At 33.7% G+C, this 26145-nt stretch overlaps 1 protein-coding gene across 2 annotated transcripts in view; it reads left to right on the forward strand.

The window, feature by feature from the left end:
* The window catches only part of LOC145277712 (sodium/hydrogen exchanger 8-like), a 102705-nt gene that overhangs the window by 14777 nt on the left and 61783 nt on the right, over positions 1 to 26145 (forward strand). For both annotated transcript variants that reach the window (XM_080129422.1, XM_080129414.1), the window contains exons 2-3: positions 15009 to 15160; positions 22027 to 22107. In XM_080129422.1, coding sequence (XP_079985548.1) covers positions 15009 to 15160; positions 22027 to 22107 — 233 coding nt within the window. The remainder of the gene's footprint in view (positions 1 to 15008; positions 15161 to 22026; positions 22108 to 26145) is intronic.

The following is a 26145-nucleotide window of genomic DNA, read 5'->3' on the forward strand; positions in this document are numbered from 1 at the left end:
GCAGTTCGTCAGAGCATTCACCATTAAAGTATTTGTAGAACAGGCAGAGGGATGCAACAACTCGTCAATGGGACAGAGGCTGAAGCCTAGATGACAGTTCAGGACCTATCAGGTTGGCGACTCTCTTTTGAACCCTGTCATGTTTACCGTACAGCACTTAGTGTTCTCAAATGGTCACCCATCTGGTACTGTGCAGGCTCAACATTGCTTAACTTTGGTGATATAATAAGAAATAGTGCATTAATGTGGTTATGCTTTATAAGTCTTCTTTTAAATATAATACAATAAAAAGATTCAGAATCTTTGTACCCTCACCATGATTAAGAGTGTAATTTCTTCGAGTTAGTTTCTAAATTTCATGAAACATTCTACATAGAGAAAACAGTAGCAAATTTTAAAAAAGCCCCACCGCCTTTTCATCACAACAGTTGTGTAAATGATCTGTTAGCAGTGTTAACTTTTTTATTGCATTACTATTTTATTAGCAGGAGCTGTGGAAATTCCACAGAATGAGAGATATATTTAATCAAGAAATGTTTTGATAAAACTGATATATTTTTTTTGATAGCACAAAAAATTAGTTTTTAGGGCAGAAAAACCAATAACACGCAACAAACTGTGTTTATTAACATTTCTATGAAAATAGTACCCATTATATTTTAAATATAGAACTGACCCAAATGAGATAAATTAATAAATACTCAGAAAGTAATAGTGTGTTACATAGTTCGATACAAATAATAAAATCACATTGTAAAAGATAATCTTAAATTTATTCCTTCAATCACCTCTTGGCAAATAATGATCTTTTTTTTTTCTTTTTTTTTTGTCCTGTTTCTTTCGAATATTCCTTTTTTATGTAACGTTTTGCTGTTTTTTTTTTCTTCAATGATGAACCACTGCACTTTAAAATTACTATGAGTTTCTTTCTTACACCATTACAACAATGATCATAAATTATGTATTATAATGATATTTAACAATCATTACAAAAATGATCATATATTATGTATTATGATGTGATATTCAACAATGATTACAAAAATGATCATAAATTATGCATTATAATGATATTCAACAATGATTACACATTGTGCACTAGTCTGGGTGGCCGACATTGCCCGGGGGTTTGGAGGTGTGTTGAGCAAAAAAAAAAAGTGGTAGTAGGCAGACAGGCTTGCCAAATGGAAGTGACGTAGGTTTAAATTAATACTAGACAATCGAAAAGAGGGGATGACTTTTGAAAATATCAGCGAAAAAAGCAACCCCTCCCTGTAGAAAAGTGCCCAGTTGGGGGTGAACGAATTAATGTTTTTGGACAATTTTTTTATATTTGTCAGCCGAAGGGTCGAGCTTCAAAATGATACCGATTTTGTGAAAATCTGTCGCCTCCCTCTATCAAAAGGACTAAGGAAGACAGGATCAAGTAGAATATTATATAAATTACATTACTATTTTATTACATTACTCTTAAAATGCACAGTAGTATTTTACAAACAAAATGGTGGTACTTTGATGACTTAGTCATTTGGTTTTTAAAATATTTAAGTTGAACCCTTTTGAAATTTGTGCTGATCCAACTCATTTTTATAGTCGATGGGTATTGCTACTACTACTCCATTAAGTTGCCTCATCCTCATCAGTTTAATGTCTATTTTACATGTTGGCGAGTGTTGGACAACTTTCAGAAATTGACTTCCAAACTAACCTATTATCTTTGGCTAGATTGTTAGTTATCCCCTTTGTTCTCAAATCCATACCTATTACTTATGTTTTTCTTAGCCTTCAGCCTTCTTCTGGTAACTGACCATGCTATTTCAACTGTTCTACATCCATTAAACCAAGAAGTCTCATTTTATTTTTTTCAATGTGCCCATACCAACGAAGTCATCTGTTCTGCACGCATCTCCATACTGTTCAGATTTGATGTTCCTTTGCACATCACAAGCTCAAGAGAATAATTCGACACTTAATATTTTGTGACGTGAAACTATTTTCTTTGACTTTTCTAGATGAACAGTTGTAATAAATTTGCATGAATTTATTTACAATCTCTGTTGTTATTATTAATCTATTAAGTTTTCTCTAATATTTTGCCATAATCAGTAACATAGGAATTGAGATTTATTTAGACATAAGACATCCACAATACACTCACCCATTGCAACCTTCATTTTGGTGACTGAAATTATCCACCTTTTATTTAAATCAATAAAATATAAATAAACGTTTTCATTATTTAAAAAATTATAGCATTGAAAACTTAAATAAAATCATTATAAAAAAAAACAGCCTACGAAGACAATAATTTTAAATAAAAACGATGTTTACAATTAAATTAAGACATTTTTAATATAACTACTTTTTCTGTTCATTTACTCAAATGTTAAAAATCATATAAAAATTTAAAAATTAGATTAGAAGGGAAAGTATGTTACTTAGTATAAGGACAAGAAAGAAATAATCCAAAGGGTATTTTAAACACATGTAACTGATAGCCAAAGTTAAAAAAAAAAAATTCAAAACCTTTCTTTTTACGAAAAGTTTAAACATGCTTCTATTTTAGTCTGTCAGGAAAAAAATGTTCACTACAACATTATTCCTGCTCAGCCAAAGTATTATCAGAAAGAAATTCTATTGAAATGAATTATATTCATGCTAATAACATAATGGAAAGTAATCAGCTAGTTTGAATCAAATAGTGATATGTCAGACAGATTGCTATTTGGGTTTGACTTTTAAAGTTAAACCAACTTAAATTTGTTAAATAATTTGAAATGAGAAAAAAATATTCTAAGGAAAAATAATTTTTAAGAGATATTTTGCATGTTTTTGATTGACTACCTCCCTCCCAATTTCACTTTATGAAATCTGAACAAAATATATTGGAGTCAAATGTAAATGTTATATAGGAGCTGAAAATCATAGTATTTCTTAATTTTTGTAAATTTTTTTAAGAAGCCTTTTTTTTTCTAAAGATGATGAGGATAATATTAACCTTTATTCCAGTTTCATTTTGTGAAATATAGGATGAAGTAATTTCAATCATCAAAGTAAACCACTTAACAAAACATGTATTTGTTGAGGTTAGTAATCTGGTAATTTCAGACATGAGATACTCTGTGAAGGACCTCGTAATCAAAACTGGCATCTATGATAGTAACCTGGGAATCTCATTTTCTTCGGACTACTATTCTCCTCTTGTCATTTTCATGTTTCGGTTGATGTACTCTCAGTCTTTCTTCAGGTGTATCTTGTTGAACGGAACTTTATTTACTTCACGGAGATAGTATGCTCTTGTTCCGTCCACTAAAAGTACAGTTAGAACATCAAAAAGTCATAATGTAGAGAGATTGAAAAGTCGGGCATGGTTGACCATATCTGAAGGAAAAAGAGAAACCATCTACAATTATGGGATGAAGTAAACATTACAAAAGAATGGTGGAGAGTAAGAAGACTCAAAGAAGCAACACATATGATGGGTGATGAGCAATTACTAAGATCTTTTTTTTTTTTTTTCTTCCTTTGAAGATTGTAATGCTGGGTATGGGGCAGCCAAACCAGCTGCCAACATTGCCCTGATTTTTTATTGAAACCAACCGAGAGCTCTTTTTAGTATCCTCGCTGTTCCCTTAAGTGCAAATTTAACATGACATGGGAACTGATAATTATAAATAATAGATAATATATACAGTAATAAGTAAACAATTCAATCGTTGGCTAGGGAAAGGTGCTAGTCTAGCCGCACTGGTGAGTTGTGATACAATGAAACAGTACTGTATGTGAATGACTATATATATTTTAAGCCTCTCTCTTTGGGTAGAGCACTCTCGTAAATAATCTCACCCATTACTTAATTGGCTGTAAATGCGAGGTTCGTTCTTTGTTTGTAAATAAAAAGACAAGCGGCTTGAGCACTGTAAAAGTGGTGGACGAATATTTTTTTGAAATAGATATTTGTTTAGGTCATTTGCGGGCACCGCTTCCGTGGGTCGATGGGTAGAACTGCTGATTATTAACACGATGGTTCTAGGTTAGGGAAAGGTGCTAGTCTAGTCACACTGATGAGTTATAATACAATAAAACAGTACTGTATGTGGATGGTATATATATATCTATAGTAATAATTAGTAATAGTGATATTTATAACTAGAAATAAAAAATAGCTTCAAGGTTCCCAAAATTCATACTAGACCTGCCCACAACGACGTGTACCGCAGTGGTTAGAGTATTTGGTAAAATCAATTGTAAAAGTAATATTCTTCTGAAGGTTGAAGGGTCAATTCTCAGTGTGGGTGACCAAAAAACAATTGCAAATTACTTATGACCTCTATCCAGTCATGGCTGATAGAATGAGAGCATGCTACCCCTATGAAGTAAATAATTCTGTCCAATTTCTGGAGTTTGACAAAATACACCTGAAAAAGGTCAGAGGTCAAATCAACTCAAACGTTGTGAAAATGACACTCAACATCAGAAGAATAATCCAAAGATTCTAAATAATATGAATAACTAATCCTCATCTAAAAAAACTTCAGAAATGAGATTCTTGGTAAAGGGACCCTTAAGCAAAGCAAGAATCTGTTGTAAGTAATCTAAGATTTTTAGTTTCCCCTGTTGCAGAGGTTGATTAAGGTGATCTGTCTTATTTATTAGATGCAAGCACAAATATGGAACTGACAGGTGAGAGAGAAATTAAAGTTGTAAATAATAACTTTTAAAAAACTCTTATTCACCCAAAACAAGGTATGTACCACTTGGATGTAAGAGGCTACAATTTGGGACCATGCTTACAGAGACACTATGTAGAGAGTTGAGCAGGGGAATGTCTGTTCACATTACATTTAAATTTCTGCATGTTAGTACAGTCAGGGAAACGGGAGATAAAGATAATTCCAAAATCTAGCAGTTTGTGGAAGGAAATTATTAGAAAAGGTTTTCCAGAATTTAAGGACCTCTACAGTGAAGAGGTGGGATTTTTCTGCTTGTCAGGTTAGTCAGGGGTATTTATGTTGAGGGCACACAAGTGCTACAAGTTCATTAGAGCACATTCTATTAAAATACTTGTAAAACAGGCACAGGGATGCAACAGTGTGGCGATGGGACAGAGTTTGGGTTGGCAGTGCAGGACCTATTAGGTTTGAGAGTCATTTTGAATGATACCCCATGCATGGGCAAATGATGACTTTGTACAGATATAAGATACTTTCTGATGTGAGTAATTTTCAAGCATGGTAGAAGGAGGCCATTTTCTTTGCAGCAGTCTTGGCAATGTGTTTAATGTATTTGTTTTAATTCATGTTGCTTGTGAATATTAAGCTGAGGAGTTTGAACGAAGAGTTCTCAGGTAGTGTATGGCAATCATGACAGTTGGTAGTAGAGAAGGTTTCTCGAAATTGTTAAAGGAAAGAAGTTTAGTCTTAACAGCATTAAATGCTACCATCCATTCACGTTCCTATTCCACTACAGACTGGAGATCATTCTCTAAGGTTTCAGCCATTGTCTTGGATATGTGTACATTCATTTTCCTCTTTTGCTGGTTTTATTTGGCCACAAATTTACAGAAATTTAAAAAGATTTGATTCAGCTGCTAACATCACAGGAAAAGTTAATATGGAGTGCATGGTTCGGTTTCTTCTCCAACGTTGGTTGAAAGTGTGCTTTTCACACTGAGGATTCGAGAAAAGCATAGCATTTGAATTACCTCTCCAACAAAGCTAGTCAGATGTGCATAATATGGAGGTTGAAACTGCTCAGCAGTCTGAAATAGAAATTATCCTGGGAGAGGACATGTAAAAAGCAAGATTTTGTAACTTGTCAAGAAGACAAAAACTTGCCTTAGAAGAACAAAAATCAATTGCAAGGATCTGGTTAGGAAAGGATATCAGTTACTATGCTCGGTTCAAGGGCTGGTCCAAAATGATGGGCAAGATGCTGTTGGAGTTGAATAGTGTATGGGCTGATCAAGTCAATGGTTGAAAAAAACCGAATTAGTTAACAACTGGACAAAGTTGCCAAACAATTAGTTAGAAGGTGTAACCAAGACATTGGCTAGTGTGGAGGCACTAGTTCCTAGCTAGATAGGGCAGCTAAAACATCAGTAGGAACAGGTGATGACAGCATCAGTTGTTGGTGGTGGTGATGAACAGTCAGATATGTGGATTAGTAAAACTTTCTAAAACTACAAGCATCCTGTTGCTAAAACTAAAAATAAAGTAGGGTAGTTATTTAAAATGGTTTGGGTACAGAGCATAAGATACAAGTTGATATCTAACTATGATAGCAATGGTGTTCCTTTTTAAGTAAACAACATATACTACATGTTGATCCTAAAATAACACTCAACCTGTTTTTTATGAGCTTCCCACTTAAACAAGATGTGTCTAAAGACTGTTTAACGTTGGTAAAGCTAGCTTCCCGAGATGGCGCACATTGGTAGGTGCAAAAGTAGCTGAGAACAGATTCGTTATCATTTCTTTGCGGGAGCGCTTCAGATGACCAACAATTAACCAACTTTCCCTCTGAAGGAGGAGGTAATGCCTAGGTAGGTGCACCTTTAGGACCAAACCAAACCATGCCTCTATGTCTAGTGCCATATGGGCTAGTCCCTAACTCATCAGAATGATGCCAAAACAGATGTTTGCTAGTTTGAACACCCAAAGCAGAACCAAGTACTACACTTTGATCACTGATAAAATGCCTAGTATCCATATGCAAGACCCATTTTTCTGCTTGCTTGCTGCTAATTTGTCAAAATGAGTAAAGTGCTGAGCACGTTTAAGCTTGAAATCAAAGGTGAAGGTTATTATCAGTTTATCAGGTTTCTTAACAAGGAGTGGCAAGTTGTAAATGTAATTCATAATGGCTTGTGTATAAAAATATTCATTTTTTTTTTTTCTAGTTAACAAAAAAATATAACAATGGCCGTGTTTGGAATGAAAAGTAAAAATCATAAGTTGAATAATAACTGGCTTGTTAATGAGTGACAAAGCATTGGCAATGGATTAGAAAAATATGACTTTAGAGATAAAATAAAGCTTCAAATTGCCTAACTTTAGAAAAGTTTATCAATAGGTATTTATAGAAATCTTGTTGAAGAGATAGCAATTAAAAAATAACTCTTAACTAACTGGGTCATGACTCTATAACAACAAACAATCAAGAAAATCTCAATTAGTTACTGGGCAACCGTTATTATAAAAGAACAAAACGACTTTTCTATTGATTAGATCAATGATTCCTAAACCGTTGAAATTCTTATATATTCTTGTATCTCATACAATAAAATAATTTCTGGTTTGAGGATACAAAAAAAAAAAAAAAAAACTTGCAACAAAATTTCTATAATAAAGTTTCGGGCAAATAATAAATCCTAATTTTTTTTTTTTTTTTTTTTTTTAATGATTTTGTCAAAGTGACTTTTTGCTATTTTGCTTTTTTGCTTACTACTGGCAATCCACATTTTTGCTTGTGATTTCATGGTCATTACTTGGTGTTGTCTTTATTGGCAAAAGAGAAATGAATCCAGACTACAATACGTATATCTTTGTAAATAGGATAAGGACACTCCATATCTAAATAAATGAGAATTTTATGCAGCAAAGGTATCTATTTACTTGAGTAAGCTTGACTTTGAATGTCTGTGAAAAAATGTAACTTTTTTTCCAAATCACAGCTCTGTTACATTCTAATTTGAAAATTTAGTGGACTTTGCAGTAACCATCGAAAAGCTCCAACATCTTGGAATTGGAGGTAAATTGATCCTATGGATTAAATCATTCCTAACAGATCGCTACCAGACAGTTGTAGTAAATGGCTCTGCATCTCCCCCGACCAAAGTGCTATCTGGCGTTCCCCAAGGTTCAGTACTTGGTCCGCTGCTGTTCCTCGTACTAATCGGCGACATAGACGAAAAAGTCAAATCGTCTTTCGTCTCAAGTTTTGCCGACGACACCAGGATTGGCAGGAAAATAAAAGATTTTTCTGATGTACAAGCTCTCCAAGATGATCTAGACGCTATCTACCAATGGGCGGATGACAACAATATGCAGTTTAACTCCGGGAAATTCGAGTGTATCAAATACGGTAGAAGGAAGGACCTGAGAGAAGCATCTAAGTACTCGACCCAAGACGGGAAGCTAATTAAAACCAAAGATACTGTGCGCGATCTGGGAGTAACATTGGATTCTGATGGTACATTCACCTCCAAGATCGACAAAGTTTGTTCAACTGCATGGAGCCTTTCCAGTTGGATTCTACGCACTTTCAAAACGAGACAAAAAAACCTAATGCTGACACTCTGGAAGTCGCTGGTGTTACCGCACATTGATTACTGTTGTCAGCTGTGGATTCCGGACAGAAAAGGTCATATTCAAGCATTAGAGGCCATCCAGAAGTCGTTTCTAAGAAAGATAACTGGTTATAGTCAATTGAATTATTGGCAACTGCTGGATATGTTGAATATTAAATCGATTCAACGCAGGCAAGAAAGATATTCAATCATCTATACCTGGCGTATGATGGAGAACCAGGTGCCCAACGCTGGTATACAGCACCATATCTCAAAACGTGGCAGAAGGTGTGTGGTACCACCCCTAACCAGTGCCAGAGACAACTGGATCCGACGGTTCAGGGAATCGAGTTAAAATTCCCGGGTCCTACGCTCTTCAATTGCCTACCACGTAACATCAGAGAGATCACGAACTGCAAAACAGAATCGTTCAAGTCGGCGCTGGATACCTGGCTGAAGTCTGTACCAGACGAACCTCAGATCCCCGGTTATACCGCTATGAGACGCAGTGAATCCAATAGCTTACGCCACATGCTTGTCTGTGTAAAGAGGGACAGCGAAACGGTGCAGCGGTCTATTGATTCGACGCCGCCTATACCGTCCCAACTGGAGGCCGCTTGCCGCAGTGACCTTGGAGGGCTCTGACCGCCGAAAGACATCACACACAAAACCTAGTTTTCACCCCTTTTACCTTTCTGGCTGGGAATCTTTGGATTAAATCATTCTTGTCTAAATAAATTAAAGTTATTTGGTTATGATTAAGAAAAATGAAAAATAATTCATTTTAACGCATGAGTTACTTCAAATTTACATGAGTTGTTCTATTATAATTTGAATGTTTTTGTTTTTTTTAACTCTGTCAAATGTTATTTCATAACAAGACAAAACTGATTTGCTCTAATTATTGTTGACATTGTGTTTGACACTTCACGAGGAACAAAAGAACAACACATAGTCTTTGCGAGGGGTTTCCCATAGCTATTCCCATATCCCATATGTTCTCAAAAATTACTCTTTTATAATATATACTTTTATAATATATACTTTTATAATACATACTTTTATAATATATACAGACATCAGAATGTGTCCTTGATTCTATTCCTTTGCATGAAATGGAAATTTGATTGTTCAAAAAATCTTCAAGTTTTCAATTTATTTGTAAATTTTTAATAAAGTTTGGAACAATAAGAATAAAACATGTATTTAAATTTTTATGCTTTCCTTTTTATTTAAATAAATATAATTAATCTAAACATGGAAATCCAAATGCTCTGTTAACTGATAATTTCATGCCAATGTGAATATTAATCTTAGCATGGAACTCTTACTAGGCACAGAATTTTCATTTCTGTACTTATTGTGTGTGTGTGTGTGTGTGTGTGTGTGTGTGAATCTCTTGATAAAGTTAGGAGACAAGTTCATGTATGTTTCTTGTATGAATGTTACGTTTTTTGTTGTTTTTTTTACTATTGATTATAAAATACAAGTGTAAAATAAATTGAAATTTAAGAATCCCATTTAAAAATAAAATCCACCAGAATGCATTTTGTTTTTTTAAATACTCTCCTTCCCTTTGCCAGCATACCAGACTGACTACAAGTTTCTCCCCTCTCTGCATTTATCATAAATATCTCTCCTCTATCTCCCCCCCCCCTCTCTCTCTCTCTCTCTGAGCCTGCCTGCTGATATTGTAAACTTTGTTTCCAATTTATTCAATCAATTTTTCTAGGCAAAAAACTATCTTTTTTTCAGTTTTAGTTTTCAATTTGGTTCAATCGATACTTTGTAAACAATAGCATAACAACTAAACTGAATTATCTTCCAAAAATGAAGATATTTTTTTAAAAGAAATAGAAAAAAAAAAATAAAGGAATCGTGCAATGATCCAAGCAAAAGTGAAAGTTTGGATTATTTGGATCCTTCGGACTACTGTTTTCATCTTGAGTGTTACTTACACTCACAAAAAATTGAATACCTCTAGAAAAGTCATCTGAAGTCACAACCTTGGTTTGGTAACAGAAGAGAAAATCGAGGTGGCACTGCATAAACAGGGGATCATTATCTCGAAAGAATATCCATAAAAGAAAAGGTGAACATATGATAATGATCAGCACATATGTACCGGCTTTTAATTCCACATATGAATCAGATGATTCTATTGTTGGCATTGGTTTCCCTGATATTTTTTTAGTCAGAATTCTTTCTAGAAAGACATCAAATACTTAAGGTAGAGACCATATGAAGGTTGCCAACATCCTAAATGAGTGATTTTGTGCAACGAGCTGGATTCAAACTTGGAACACCTAGATTGTTAGTCCATGTTGTTAAGCACTTAACCACCATCATCTCTGAGTTTATCTGAATAATTAAAAAATGACAACCAAATATTACTCTTCTTGCTTTTTTCTTTGCCTCCAGATACACATCCTTATTTACTTCTACTCTGTAAAGATCCGCACTTCGCACCAGCCTATTGCTGAGAAGGACTATATAACAAGTAACTTTATTGCTAAAAACGCCCCCCCCCCAATATTTTTTTTTATTCAACATAGGCCAATAAGTATCCTGTGCATCATGAGTAAGTTGCTGGAATCTGTGTTAAATACAGAAGTAATCAACCATCAGCAAAAATAACCTTCTTAGTGACACGCAATATGGTTTACGTTCTGCTAGATCTACAGCAGATGTGCTGACAGTTATCTCACAGAATTAACGAATCTCTCGACGGACGCAATCTTTTTAGGGCAATTACTCTTGACATATCAAAGGCCTTTGATAGGGTATGACATGAAGGTTTACTTCACAAGATCTCCAGCTATGGTATAGCTGGAAATGGCTTCTCAATTATTAAATCATTTCTCTCTGATAGTTTCATAAGAGTAGTAGTTGATGGACAAAAATCAGAAGCTCGCAGTATTAATGCTGGAGTCCCTCAGGGGTCCATCCTGGGCCCAACTTTTTTCTGATTTACATTAATGATCTTCCAAATCGCATCATTCGTAAACATTTATGCTGATGACACTACCATCTATGGTAGCACATCTAAGACCGTAAACGACCAAGTTCTCTCCAATTCTCTTTTCTCTGATCTTGAGCACGTGGTACAATGGGGAAAGGAGTGGCTGGTTACTTTTAATGCATCTAAAGCTAAGCTTCTATCTTTACATCATCAACACGTACATCAAATCTGTTGCCAAGGCCGCTGAAAAAATGGTGGGATCCTTCTATCGATCCAGTAGATATCTCACTGCTGATGCAATTCTTTATCTGTATAAGAGCCAGATACATCCAAGGATGGAGTACTGTTGCCACATCTGGGCAGGAGCTGCTAGAAAGGACTTGTCCTTCCCTGATAGAATTCAAAATAGACTTCATAGTCGTAGGAGATGTCCTTTTCTCTTCCCTGCAACCTCTATCTCACAGAAGAGATGTTGCGAGTTTGTCTCTGCTTTATCGTTATTTTTATGGCAAATGCTCGACTGAGCTTCAATTTACGTTCCCCTCTTGCTAAACTTTCACAAGAAACACTCGTCTAACTGAAAACAGTATCAATAATTCCCCCCACTCTTTATTTGTGCCTAAACCTAAACATAGATTCTATGAACAAAATTTCTTTCTTAGAACTGCACGCCTGTGGAACTGTCTTCTGTTTTCCTGCTTTCCAGCTGATTACAATCTGATTGTCTTCAAGTCCAACGTAAACAAGTTCTTGATGAGCCGTTCCATTTAAGTTAACAAATTTACCGAATTTCCATTACTTACGATTACTATATTGTCCAATTGACTACTGTACACTCTTAACCCTTATCCTCGAGTGGTCTCTGAGCCTTGATAAGTGATGATGCCTATGTAAAAAAAAAATTGATTTGAGAATATATTTCATGTACGTTTGAAAAGAAATCATCTTTTCTTCTTCAGGTATCAGGTTTTTTTATTGCAGACATCAATGATCATGGCTTTCAGTTTCCTCTACATTTGGTCTTTATAATGAGATTTATAGTCGTGTTTCCAATTACCCTGCTGTGACTGTCAGTGAGCTATGTTCATTGTCTTCCTCTGCTCTTTTTTTCAGCGATTTTTCCTAACATTAAGCTTTTTTCCAAGTTGTCTACCCACATTAAATGATGAAGAACTTTAACTGTCTGGCATGGGCGGCATCATGTTTTAGTGACGTCAGCTACACTTAGTCCAGTTTTTTTCAAAATTATTCAAATTTGAACAAAACAAAATCAATGAGAATAAAAGTAGAACAGTAGCAGAAAATCTATAAAATGAGTGGGCAACTAAATTGTTTTTAGTGATCAATAATTTTGTATAAATAACTTTCTTCTCTTGTTTGTATGGAAACCATCTTTTATTGACTGTTTTTGATGTATATTTCATTTTGGTCCTCAGATAATATTGGATTATTAGGAGTGAATTACACACTATATTAGGGCCCTTCTCAGTTTTATTTTTGGTATTGTCTCCTCCCTCACTGATGTGAGATTACATCATCCGAGCTAATATTCCACACATTGACTTTATAAAATGTTGAATAAATGCAAAAAATATTTTCATGATGTAATTTTAATTTTGCATTAAGCATGTTGCATGACATGAAAATGTAAGCAATTTGGAATATGTATAACTCTTATTGATTATAATTGTTGATTATGTTTTGTATTCAGATTACTTTATTTTCAGTGTTTCAGCTGATGTAACCTCCAATTTCATGCATATTTGTTTGAACTTGGGAACCTTTGTCAAACTCAAGAACTTATACAGAACTTTGACCTTTACCCTTCAGAAGACTAATGGAATTACAAAAACATGTTCGTCGTGTGATTAATGTTGATGATGAAAAGATATAAAAAATAGTACAAAAGATGGAAATCTATAAAGAATTTCCATATACTTTCAAAGAATCACATAACACCATTTTTTTTTTTTTTAAATTAATTTTGACTGGTTTGATAAATAGTATATCTATAGGTTTAAATCTTCAGAATGTGTTTCATGTGTATGAGTGACCCTGTCAAATCATAATATCCACATTTTCAGATGTGACATGATGGTTGATTTAATATGATACAAGTCATCATATTGTATTAACATCATCATATTGTATTAATCAGACGATTTTATTGTTAGCATTGGTTTCCCTGATATTTTTCTAGTCAAAATTCTTTCTAGAAAGACATTGAATACTTAAGTGATAGATCACATGAAGGTTGCCAACATCCTATATGAAAGTAATTTTATGAAATCAACTTGATTCGAACTTGGAACACTGAGATCGTCAGTTTGTGTTGTTAACTACTTGATTACCGTCACTTCCTATGATACAAATTGAGGAGTTTATCTGAACAATTAAATAATAGCCAAATATTGCTCTTCTTACTATATTTTTTGCCTCTATATACACATCCTTATTTACTAAACCTTTTATCAGTCGTCTCCTTTGTTTCTGCTTTGTTTTGATACACTCCTAAACGTCTTCATTCCACCACCACGCCACCCTATGCTTTGAAGATGCCTTTTGTTCACTCAAATGTTCGGTCTGTTGCCTCCAACAGTGTATCTTTCAGCTTCTTTCACTGCTTCTGTTGTGGATGTGATAGCTGAATACTTCATCATTTGGTTTCTAACTTAATATATATTTTAATTCCATCTACAAACATTTGTCTTGGGGATAAATCTTCTCTTTACTTCATGAGTTTTCTTTAGCATAAAATTGCAAATAGCCAGTTCATACTATCACAATTCCTTCATCAAATATTATTTTTACATCACTCAAGAGCTTTCTGTCAACTAAGCGAAATGTGTTTTGTCTACTGTTTATACCTATCTTGCATCTTTTGTTTTATAAATTGTCTATATCTTTAAAGATTTCTAATTTTTTATTAAAACATGTGACATGTCATTTAAAAATATATAGATTCTAACTCACTTTAAGAATTTCCATTTAGTAAGTAGAGAATTTTCATTATCTTTGAGTTTTCAAAAGTAAATGATATACTTACCAATAATTTTTTTATGAAATGAGTTTTTATTATAAAATATTATTTTTTAATCTAAACTTCTCACTTATTTACACTTGTATATTTCCTACTCATTTTACTTTATTTTTTATTGGTCCCCTGACAAAAGGAGGGTGGACCTGTAAATTCAATGCTGAACTTAGTAATTTTTTTTTTTTTACCTCGTTCACTGTGAATTCACGGTGGACCATGCATGCTTCACTTATTTTCTATTTATTTACTTGTACCATTTTTCCCATGCATCTACATACATCTTCACCATATGTCAGGCAATCTTCTTTAAATTCAAATGTGTCTTTCCATTCACCATAAAAAGATCTTCTATTTGTGTTTCCCCTATTTGATTAGGCTATTTGTGCTGTCTTATAATTCTGCAGAAAACTGACTAAGCTCAATGAAAAGCTCAAGAAATAAGGGAAAATAAAGTGCAAGACATGATTTCTTAGAAAATTTGTATCAATCTGTCTTGCATCAGTTGATTAGAATTTAGAAAAGAATGATCAACAGATTAAATATCTTGTTTAATGAAATACCAAATGCAGTTAATCAAATCTGATTATTTTCAAACTTAAATAACCTTGAAAATTGAACATGTTTTTTTTTTTGTTTTATTTTTTGTCTGTGACAACAAAAATATTTCATGTTTTCAATAAAATATCAGTTTACATATCTCTATTTTTTTTCTCTTCTAGTTTTTCAAATGAAACACTCTCTACAGTGAATGTAACGACATTAAAACCTACACCTACAAAACCTGCAACGGCAGCAGATCTTCCAGAGAAGGGATCTGCAGAGGAAGAACATCACAGCAGTTTGACGATCTTCTTTATTCTTTTAGTTATTGGTAAGTTTAAAACCTTTTTGTTTTATTTTATAAACCTTTTAATGGAAGAACTACTTGTGTTCAGTAATTTGCTTGTATATGTATTATCTTGGCATTAAATAACCCCAAAACGGTTGATATGCCATAAAGCAGACTAAACAATTAAAACCCGAAAAGAAAGTTGTCCTTCATATTAAATAAACATTATTGTTATAAATTGTTACACCTCCTTAGGTGCTTCTCCCTTTTCGCTATCTTAAGTTCAACCCAAACAAAAAATTAAAACCTTACATAGAACATTTACATGATTAACCTAACGTTTGCTTTTCTAAGTCTTTTTTTCTATATATTTTAATTCTAGAAAATGCTTGCTAAAATATACTTTACTTCTGAGATTGAGTCATGCTTAAAAGAAATTGTCTTATTACGTCAACAAGTCACCCACCTCTTTCTTAGAGTATTTCTCTCACTCCCTCATACTGTATGCTGATTTAATATTTCTTAAAATCTTTGTGGGTATTTAATATTCAATGTAAATTAGATGATAAAATCTAAATAAAAATATTACTATTAACAAGGATAATATAGAAGTAAAGACTTATTTTTAAGAAGACAGATATGTCAGTTTATGAATTTTTAAATGAAATCAAAATATTCATTCTTTTTGCGGATTGTTATCCTCATTTTCATAGTTGTTGTGGCACAGTAGATAGAGATGTTGAGTCTTTACAGTTCCTGGTGAGCACTGTCTCAAGATAGTAGTTTCAATCCTACTCAAACAAGCCAGAGGATTAGTTGGTCAAAATGTGGTGAGATAATAACAACTATGGAAGGAAGTAATTACTAAGAATACAGTTACAAGACTCAACATTCCTATTGCATCACAATAAAACACATAATGTAGAGGCCAGATGATGAGTTGGCTGAAACGTGGTGAAACAACAACTATGAAGATGAGGATAACAGTCCACAAAAAGAGTGAATACACAAATTATGAAGCCTTCTCTCAAAGGATTCCAAAAAATAAGATAATATATGAAATCAAAATACAATAAATAGTGGCAGTGATCTAAGGGGTCACAGGTATGTTTACTACTTTATAAATATATGGATCAAATTCTGTTTCATATTTCATCCAATGTTTTACATGTGTCTCTATGACAATGTGCATTATTCACCCAAAACAAGGCATATTTCCATGAAGACACAAGAGGCTACTGTGAATTAGGGGAGAGTTTATTAAGGGAATCCTAAGTGGGGAGTTGTGCAGTTCCATGCTTGTTCACATTACATTTTAATTTCAAATGTTGATACAGTGTGAGAAAACAGGAAGAAAGAAGGGAATTTCTAACAGTTTGAGATAAGCTATTAAATTAGAAAGCCTTCCAACATCTGGGGACCTCACCACAAAAGGTGAGAGAGAATCTTTCAAGATAAATATTTAAAAACATGAACACAGTGATAATTGGTTAAAGAAATACAACTGGTTTCAGAAGGTGGCTTGAAAGTGTAGGAGACCAACTGAAATATCTCTGGATGGTTTTAGCTTTTAGGTATCAATCAAACACTAGTGGAAATAAAGTTCACCTCTAAAGGAAGAAAAGTCACTTGGTGAAGCTGCTGAATATTTAAATAATTCCAACTTTTGGAATATATTTTACTTATCAGTGCCGACAGCAATAAGTTGTTGCATATGATGACACCAACTTTTATATTGACCAATTGCTGTTATATCTCCATTCAGTGTAGTAATCAAATTTTTAACTCCATTTGTATTAGGTTGATAGGAAAGTTCTTGCAGTTTTTAACTTTTAAGTTCAGATGAACATATCTCGGCTCAAGCAAAAATTTATTGATTGAAATAAGTACCATTAGAATCAATACACTTTTGCCAATGCAGAACAAGTGTATTTATATGCCAGTAACATAAAAATCTTGCGTTCTGGTGGTGCTGAAGGCGTTTTTGATATCGCTATGGTTTTGGAAGCATTTCTCATGCAGAAAGTTATCAAGATGCTTGAAAAAGTGGTAGTCGGTAGGTGAGAGGTCTGGAGAGTATAATGGATGAGGCAGAGTTTTGTAGCCCAATTCGTTCAACTTCTGCAGGGTCGATTTAGCAATGTGCAGTCTGGAATTGTTGTGGAGGAGAATTGGGCCTTTTCTGTTGACTAATGCTGGGTGTTGTTGTCAAAGTTTCTAATGCATTTCATCAATTTGTTGACAGTACTTCACTGCCGTAATGGTTTTGCCTGCATTCAAAAAAACTAATGGATCAGAGCATGAAAACAATCAATATGACCTTCTTTTGGTGCAACTCTGGCTTCAGGAAGGTTCATGGAGCTTTGTCAGTGTCTAACCACTGAGCTGAGCATCACTGCTTGTCATAAATAACCCACTTGCAAATCAAAATCCAGTTGAGAAACGGGTCGTTCTTGTTGCATAAAAGAAGTGAAGATGACACTTCATAATGGTGTTTCTTTTGGTTGTCACTCAATTCATGAGTCACCCAATTATCAATTGTCTTTCCAATATCTTTCAAGTGGTTGGAAATTGTTGTATATGTTACGTCTAATTAAGAAGCAAGTTCTCGAACATTTGTGCATGAATTAGCTTCAACTAAGGCTTTCAATTGACTGCTGTCAACATCCAATAGCTGACCACTATGCTCATCATCTTCAAGACTCTTGTTACCACCACAAAATTTCTTAAACCACCATTATGCTGTGTGTTCAGTAGTGGTTCCTAGGCCAAACGCTTCGTTGATATCGCAATCTGTTGAGTAGCTTTTCAGCCTTGCTTGAATTAAAATAAGAAAATTGTAGAAATTTGCTTTTTTTCTATCTTGTATTTAATGTCCTGAAAAGAAGACATAATTGTTTTAAAACGATTGTAATTTAAACGATTAGATAGAGTGAAAAATGCTCTTTAAAATGATATATAAAGTAAAGGTATTATTGTGAAAACTTATTTGAAAATACATCATTTGAAATCAAAATTAAATTCGGTAAGAACTTTCTTAACCTAATACATAGATAGAATTTCAATATAATACTCACTTCAAGTGACGGTAGCATTTGGAATATTCCAGAGCAAAAATCTATAAAAAATCATCGGACTGCAAATCACAAAGTATAGGAACTGCAGGAGCACAATTTGCCTAGAAAATATTTCTTCAGTTGATAAAAAGTATTTTTACTAGTTTAAAATTTATAACGTTTAAAATAAGTATATGATGGGAAAACAAATCTCGTAAGACCTTTTATTATTGTTGCCTGTTTTTGGAGGTAAATTAAAAAGTGATTAAAATCACACAAGTAAAATATGATAAAATAGTTTGATATTACAGAAAAATGAATTTTTGGATTTCTCCTCCAAAATTTAGTCAAGTTTCAAGTTTGTATCTCCAATAGTTTTCTTTTTTTTTTTTTTTAATAGCAATTTCAGTAATATATACAATTGACTTATTTTTAAATCCTTATTTATCCTATTATTCAATTTTGTTTCCATCTGTTTTTACATGGTCAAAATCTTTTTTTTTTTTCCATTGATTTACTATTAAAAGAAAAATCTAGTTTGATCTTTGTGTTATGAATACTATTAGGAATGTAAGCATGTTTTGCTGCTGCATACTAATGGCAGACATTGCAGATGATATATGCTTGGCAAAATGAAGAGTGGTTGAGCATAGTGAATTGAAAATGTCTCTGGTATCTGGTCACTCAAGAGGGGTTTTCATTGCGTATTTCATTGAACTGGAGATTATGCTAGGATCGACCTATTTAAGAAAAGTGATGTCCCAAATTATCTGCAGATAAACTACTTTAAATTGAGACTGTTAGGATGTTATCTCTAGTGAACATCTGAAGTAGTTAACTTCTGGGTAGTCGAATGGTAACCATTAATAAAGGTCAGAATTGGTCAGATGAAAAGATTTCTGGAGACAGTAGGGGTGGTAGTTAAAGTGATCTTTTAATGGGTGCCACTTTTAATCTCCCTCAAACAATAAACTACTGTTATTTGTTTATAAACTGGATTTGTGGTTTTGATTGGGATGAGAATTCTTTTGTTGCAGCACTGCATCGCACAACTTGGAACCAGTACAATGAGTGGGACTATCACAGCCCATATAATGAATGCACACAAGTGCATGTTTATAACAAGATTTAATGCATTATCTGTTGAAAAGTATATGAAAAGTTGTATTTCTGTGTAATTTTTGCATGTTTTTTATTGGAATTTTTCCAACATTTAGGTTGGTTTGATCTAATAATTATTGTCTCCATTATGATTAAGTTTCATTTTATCACAAGATAACACTACAGTTTATCACAAGATAACACTACAGTTTATCCCAAGATAACACTACATTTTATCCCAAGATAACACTACATTTTATCCCGAGATAACACTACATTTTATCACGAGATAACACTACAGTTTATCACGAGATAACACTACAGTTTATCACGAGATAACACTACAGTTTATCACGAGATAACACTACAGTTTATCACGAGATAACACTACAGTTTATCACGAGATAACACTACAGTTTATCACGAGATAACACTACAGTTTATCACGAGATAACACTACAGTTTATCACGAGATAACACTACAGTTTATCACGAGATAACACTACAGTTTATCACGAGATAACACTACAGTTTATCACGAGATAACACTACAGTTTATCACGAGATAACACTACAGTTTATCACGAGATAACACTACAGTTTATCACGAGATAACACTACAGTTTATCACGAGATAACACTACAGTTTATCACGAGATAACACTACAGTTTATCACGAGATAACACTACAGTTTATCACGAGATAACACTACAGTTTATCACGAGATAACACTACAGTTTATCACGAGATAACACTACAGTTTATCACGAGATAACACTACAGTTTATCACGAGATAACACTACAGTTTATCACGAGATAACACTACAGTTTATCACGAGATAACACTACAGTTTATCACGAGATAACACTACAGTTTATCACGAGATAACACTACAGTTTATCACGAGATAACACTACAGTTTATCACGAGATAACACTACAGTTTATCACGAGATAACACTACAGTTTATCACGAGATAACACTACAGTTTATCACGAGATAACACTACAGTTTATCACGAGATAACACTACAGTTTATCACGAGATAACACTACAGTTTATCACGAGATAACACTACAGTTTATCACGAGATAACACTACAGTTTATCACGAGATAACACTACAGTTTATCACGAGATAACACTACAGTTTATCACGAGATAACACTACAGTTTATCACGAGATAACACTACAGTTTATCACGAGATTACACTACAGTTTATCACGAGATAACACTACAGTTTATCACGAGATAACACTACAGTTTATCACGAGATAACAGTACAGTTTATCACGAGATAACAGTACAGTTTATCACGAGATAACAGTACAGTTTATCACGAGATAACAGTACAGTTTATCACGAGATAACAGTACAGTTTATCACGAGATAACAGTACAGTTTATCACGAGATAACAGTACAGTTTATCACGAGATAACAGTACAGTTTATCACGAGATAACAGTACAGTTTATCACGAGATAACAGTACAGTTTATCACGAGATAACAGTACAGTTTATCACGAGATAACAGTACAGTTTATCACGAGATAACAGTACAGTTTATCACGAGATAACAGTACAGTTTATCACGAGATAACAGTACAGTTTATCACGAGATAACAGTACAGTTTATCACGAGATAACATTACATTTGCAATGATTTGTCACTTGTTTGGAGTCTGTCGTTTTAGTTATACATTGAAAATTGGCTTTTAGACAAATGACACACCAGATGGAAACTCTTTTTGTTAGATATTGGTAAAGATATGCTAGTCGATGATTATTATGATCATTTTAATATTTGTAAAAATAGAATTTTATTGTGAAATAAATCTTTACAGATAACATTTTTTATGTTAAGATGTTTTAATAGAAAAGAATATAAGAACACAAACAATGATTTAAAAATAGTTTTACCTCTATAGTCTGACGTAGTCTTATGTAGAGGTCATTTAAAGTGACATGGATTTTAGGAGAGAGAGAGCTTGAAAAACTCATATCATTTTTTAGTCAGGAGTAAGAAAGAGCAGATCAAGTTGGAGTCAAGGAGGGGCAGTCTATAGATCGTCATAGCTTCCAGTAGAGGGGGATCAAAAATGGCGATAGTCTAGGACCAGCATTGTAGCTTTCCAATGGGGCAAACATTTGATAAAAATAAAGCTCCTGTAATTGCTACCAAGACTTCAAGTTGTAAGAGTCCTCATTGCAGCTTTCTGTCAAACAAAACCAAAGATGGATCAAGCATGTTTCTCCCATTTGCTGATGTTAAAACTCCAGCAAAGTTGTCTCTTTCTGTTGTAAATGTTACATGTCCGTTGTTAAACTGTATTTGTTAATATATAAACACTGTTGTAAGTGTTATGCACACATCAATTCAATGAACAATAGAAAAATTATATAGACAAACACGTATATACACATATAGATAACTGTAACATGTATATACAAATGTGTATACACTCTGTACACACATTCATTAGAACATTTTATACCACTAGATGATGCACAAGTTTAGACACACATACATAAGATATACTCCCGTAATATATAACAATTTTGCTGATTTTTAATAAACTTTGAATTTGGTGGCTAATTGAGTTACCAAAATAAATTTGGTATCATTTTACAAAGATCTGTGTTTGCACATTAAAAATTTTTAGATCTACTGAAAATAATTTGTTTCATTTATGATACCTACTTGAAATATAATTATCATAAAAATTTTTTGTTTCTTTTTATTTCAGCAATTTGTATTTTACTTGTGCACACGTTGATTCATACACACTTTCACTATTTGCCTGAAAGTGTTGTCATTGTCCTCATCGGTAAGTACAAGATTTGTTTCAATTAAATCAAACTTTTCATTTTTAAATGAATTTTCTGTGATGTTTATTTATTTTTTTTTTTTTTTACAACTGAATTTTACCAAGTACTTGATCCATTCTGTAATGACCTGTGGCATAGTGGATAAAGTACTTGGTACAATTCACTTAGCGACAAAAAATTCTGGAACAACAAAACACAATTGCAAATTACTTAGGACTTCTACCCAGTCATGGCTAATGAAGCAAAAACATGCTACCCTCCTAGATTAAATAAAGGGTTGCATTAAAATTCCATGCACATTTCCAAGTTTGACAAGATACATTTTGGTTGAAGTAACTACTGACCAAACTATTGTCAAAATAACACTCGATATTAGAACAGTGATCTGAAGAATCCAAATAATATGAATAATCAATTCTCATCTTAAAAATTGAAATATAATATGTATATTCATAATGTCAAAGGTGGATAGTCTGGATTAGGAGAAGTCAACAATTTTTGTTAAAGTTGAATTTATTTCTTCCAAACCCTCACACACATCCGAGTCATTAGGAAATGCAATTTTTGTTGGTGTATTTTTTATTTTTATTTTTTTTTAAACAATCGATAATCATCTGTTCCAGCAGATTCCTCACCTCTGGATATTACAATGTGTTAATACAATATTAAAAAGTGGAAATTGCTCTATTTATAACAATAAATCTGTGTTTAGAAATACCTGTTGCTATCGTAAAGATATACAAAGTGAAACGATAAAATTATCGCCCTAGTAAAGACAACCTGATTCCATTTCCGTTTGATGAAACATGGTTTTCTTTTTCGTTGCAAACCATCTACTAGTTGACCAGTTATGTATAAATCCCAAGAACGATAGGAGCCTTCTATCAACGTCTGAAAATAAAAAAAATGTTCAATGAGTGAGATCAAAGATATGCCGCTGTACAACTCATGATCTCTACCGATCCAAGTTATGACAACAGGACCATTGCCAGCACCCTCAAAATGAAAATCTGGACAGTACAACGCTTAATTGCACAGCTCAACGCATTGGATGACCCTTTGGAGGTGGTGGAGCAGAAGCCCAAGGTTGAGGACACTGCCAGGAAGACCTGGACCAAGGAGTTCATCAAAAAGGTCGAGGTAATCATTGATGAAACTCTCTAGTGGCCTATTCAGCAGATTGCCAGAGATTTAAGTGTATAACACACAACTGTGAATGCATGTGTGAAAGTGGACTTGAAGTGTAGGTCCTTCAGGTGCCAGACAAGCCAGATCTGGACTGAGAAGACAAAGAACTTCAAGCTAGTTAAGTCCATAAGGTTATTCAACAAACTGGAGTATCCCAAGAAGCCAACATGGTCTGGGTCTTTTCAGATGGACAGAACTTCTGCCAGGACTAGGTGCGCAATAACCAGAACCATCGCTGGATTGCCACGGATAACAGGGACATCCCCAGGATGATGAAAACAAGGTTTTCGGTTACGGTTATAGTCATTGGTGTGGTCTTAAGTGAGGACCACATCATGCGACCTCATATCTTCGAAGTCTGCTTGAAAGTCAACACCAAAGTGTATCTGGATGTACTGAAGAGTGTGATGATCCCCTGGTGCAATCAGGTGGCTGCTGGTAAACCCTGGGTGTGGCAGCAGGACTCAGCGCTGGCCCACATGTCCAAAGAAACCCAGGCTTGGCTTCAGAAGAAGTGCTATGACTTTGTACCCTTCTCTCACTGCCCCTCCCTTTCTCCTTCAACCTGAACCTGTTGGATTACTTTGTTTGGTCATATGTTGAGAAGATCACCAACATGACCTCCCACAACATCAAAGCCAGTCTGATCACTGCTCTCCGCCGAGTATTAGCTAAGCTCCCACTGGCACTTGTGGAAAAGGTATGCTCCCAGTTCTGGACCCATATCAAGGCAGTGATTGAGGCTGAAGGCAGCTACATTGAATAGATGTCGGCTCTACTACATAATCAAGTTACCTAAATTGATTTTTTTTTCAATAAAGCTGTAGTGTTTTCTTTATGGCGACAATTTTATTATTCCAACCTATATAAAAAAATATATATACTAGCAGTTCAGCCTGGCTTTGCTTAGGCCCTATGTACTGTTCATAACTACATGTGCATATATATATATATATATATATATATATGTATATATATATATATATATATATATATATATATATAATTAAAATGTTTGACTCTTGTCCAGATAATCTACATCTAAAATTTCAAGTGTTTAGACCCAAAATTGGCGGAGGAGTTTGGTAGAGTCTGCAAAGGTCAACTCTTTCAACTTTGACCTCTTGGCAACGAAATTTTAGACCAAAAACTAATTAAAAAGCTTGCTGTATGTCTGAATACCCTTTATGTAAAATTTCAAATGTTTAAACCCAAAATTGGCTGAATAGTTTGCTAGAGATCACAAAGGTCAAATCTTTTGAACTTTTCCCCCTTGGCAGCCAAATTTTCAGTCAAAAACTGATTAAAAAGCTTGCCATACGTTTGAATACAATTTATGTAAAATTTCAAATGTTTAGACCAAAAATTGGCTGAGTAATTTTATAGACTGCAGAAGTCAAATTTTTAAAAAAGTTTGACCCCAATTTTGACTGCTTAACGTTTATTGTTTTGAGCTCAAATCAAATTAAAAAGTTTGATCCATGTCCAAGTAACCTACATCTAAAATTTCAAGTGTTTAGACCCAAAATTGGCAGGGAAGTTTGGTAGAGTTTTCAAAGGTCAAATCGGTGAACTTTGACCCCTTGACAGCCAAATTTCTGTCAAAATCTGATTAAAAAGATTTTCACAAATCTCAATACCCCTTATGTAAAATCTCGAGTCTGTAGACTGAAAATTGACAAAGTAGTTTGGTAGGGAAATGTACACACACACAATTTCACTTTTATAGATTTCATGATTTTGTTTTGTAAGGAGGGGGTGCAAATTTTCACTGGAATTACAAAGGGAAAACTTAATTTTTGATATCCATGATTAAAAGAAAAAGTCAACTGACCGGTTGTGTGTGTGTGTGTGTGTGTGTGTGTGTGTGTGTGTGTGTGTGTGTGAGAGAGAATTGTTACAAAATCGTAATGCAACATATAACACAAGTTAAAAAAGAAAATTTCCTTTTCTTTTTCACCTAAATCAAGGCACATTGCCACTTAAGCATAAGGGCCTACTATGAATTAGGTCAGATTTATAAGCGTATCCTAAGTGGAAATTATGCTGTGAAATGTTTGTTTACATTATATTTACATTTCTGTATGATGGTGCAATCATGAAAATAGGACACAAAGAAAAATTCCAAAGGCAAGAAGCTATTGGAGTACAAAGCTTTCTGGCACTTGGAAGCCTCTACAATGAAGAGATGGGATTTTGTTGCTTGTCAAGTCAGTCAATGCTATTTCCATTGAGGAGACACAAATGCAGCAAGCTCATCTAAATAAATGCACAGACGAAAATTTGAAATTTAAAATAAATATACAACATTCAAATAGTTGTATAAATAGCAACCATTCTCTAGAAAAATAAAATGAAGAATTACTTTATCATAAATTAAACCCAAAGTCTGTTGATATGCCATAAAATTCAACAAAAACCAACTGTTCATGTCATTATTGTAAATATTAGCATTTTTGCAGTTGTATATACTTTCGATTTTTTTTTTATTCTCTGAAATTCTATATGCCATGATATGAAAATCTTATTATGTTTATTGCCATACCAGCTGTTTCCTACACTTTTCTGCAACCTTGAAAATCTCTTCAAGCCGCTGTTTTCAGTGTTGAATAAAATATAAACTCATTAGTATCTTTAGAAATATATTATGAATTGGTTAATAAAGAATTCTTTCCAAAATGATTGAGTAGGAGTTTGGATGTGTTTAATAAAATTATATATGTGACCTTTATTCTCTTTGATATTGGTTCAACATGTCTGGTAGCAGATGGTAAAATATAATAAGTGCCTGCGTCAATACTTTGAAATAGGTGACGTTGTCCTCAATTAATTCATTGTTAATCTTATTT

This window comes from Euprymna scolopes, chromosome 1, assembly GCF_053919585.1.
Source record: "Euprymna scolopes isolate OS-2025 chromosome 1, ASM5391958v1, whole genome shotgun sequence".
NCBI lineage: Eukaryota > Metazoa > Mollusca > Cephalopoda > Sepiida > Sepiolidae > Euprymna > Euprymna scolopes.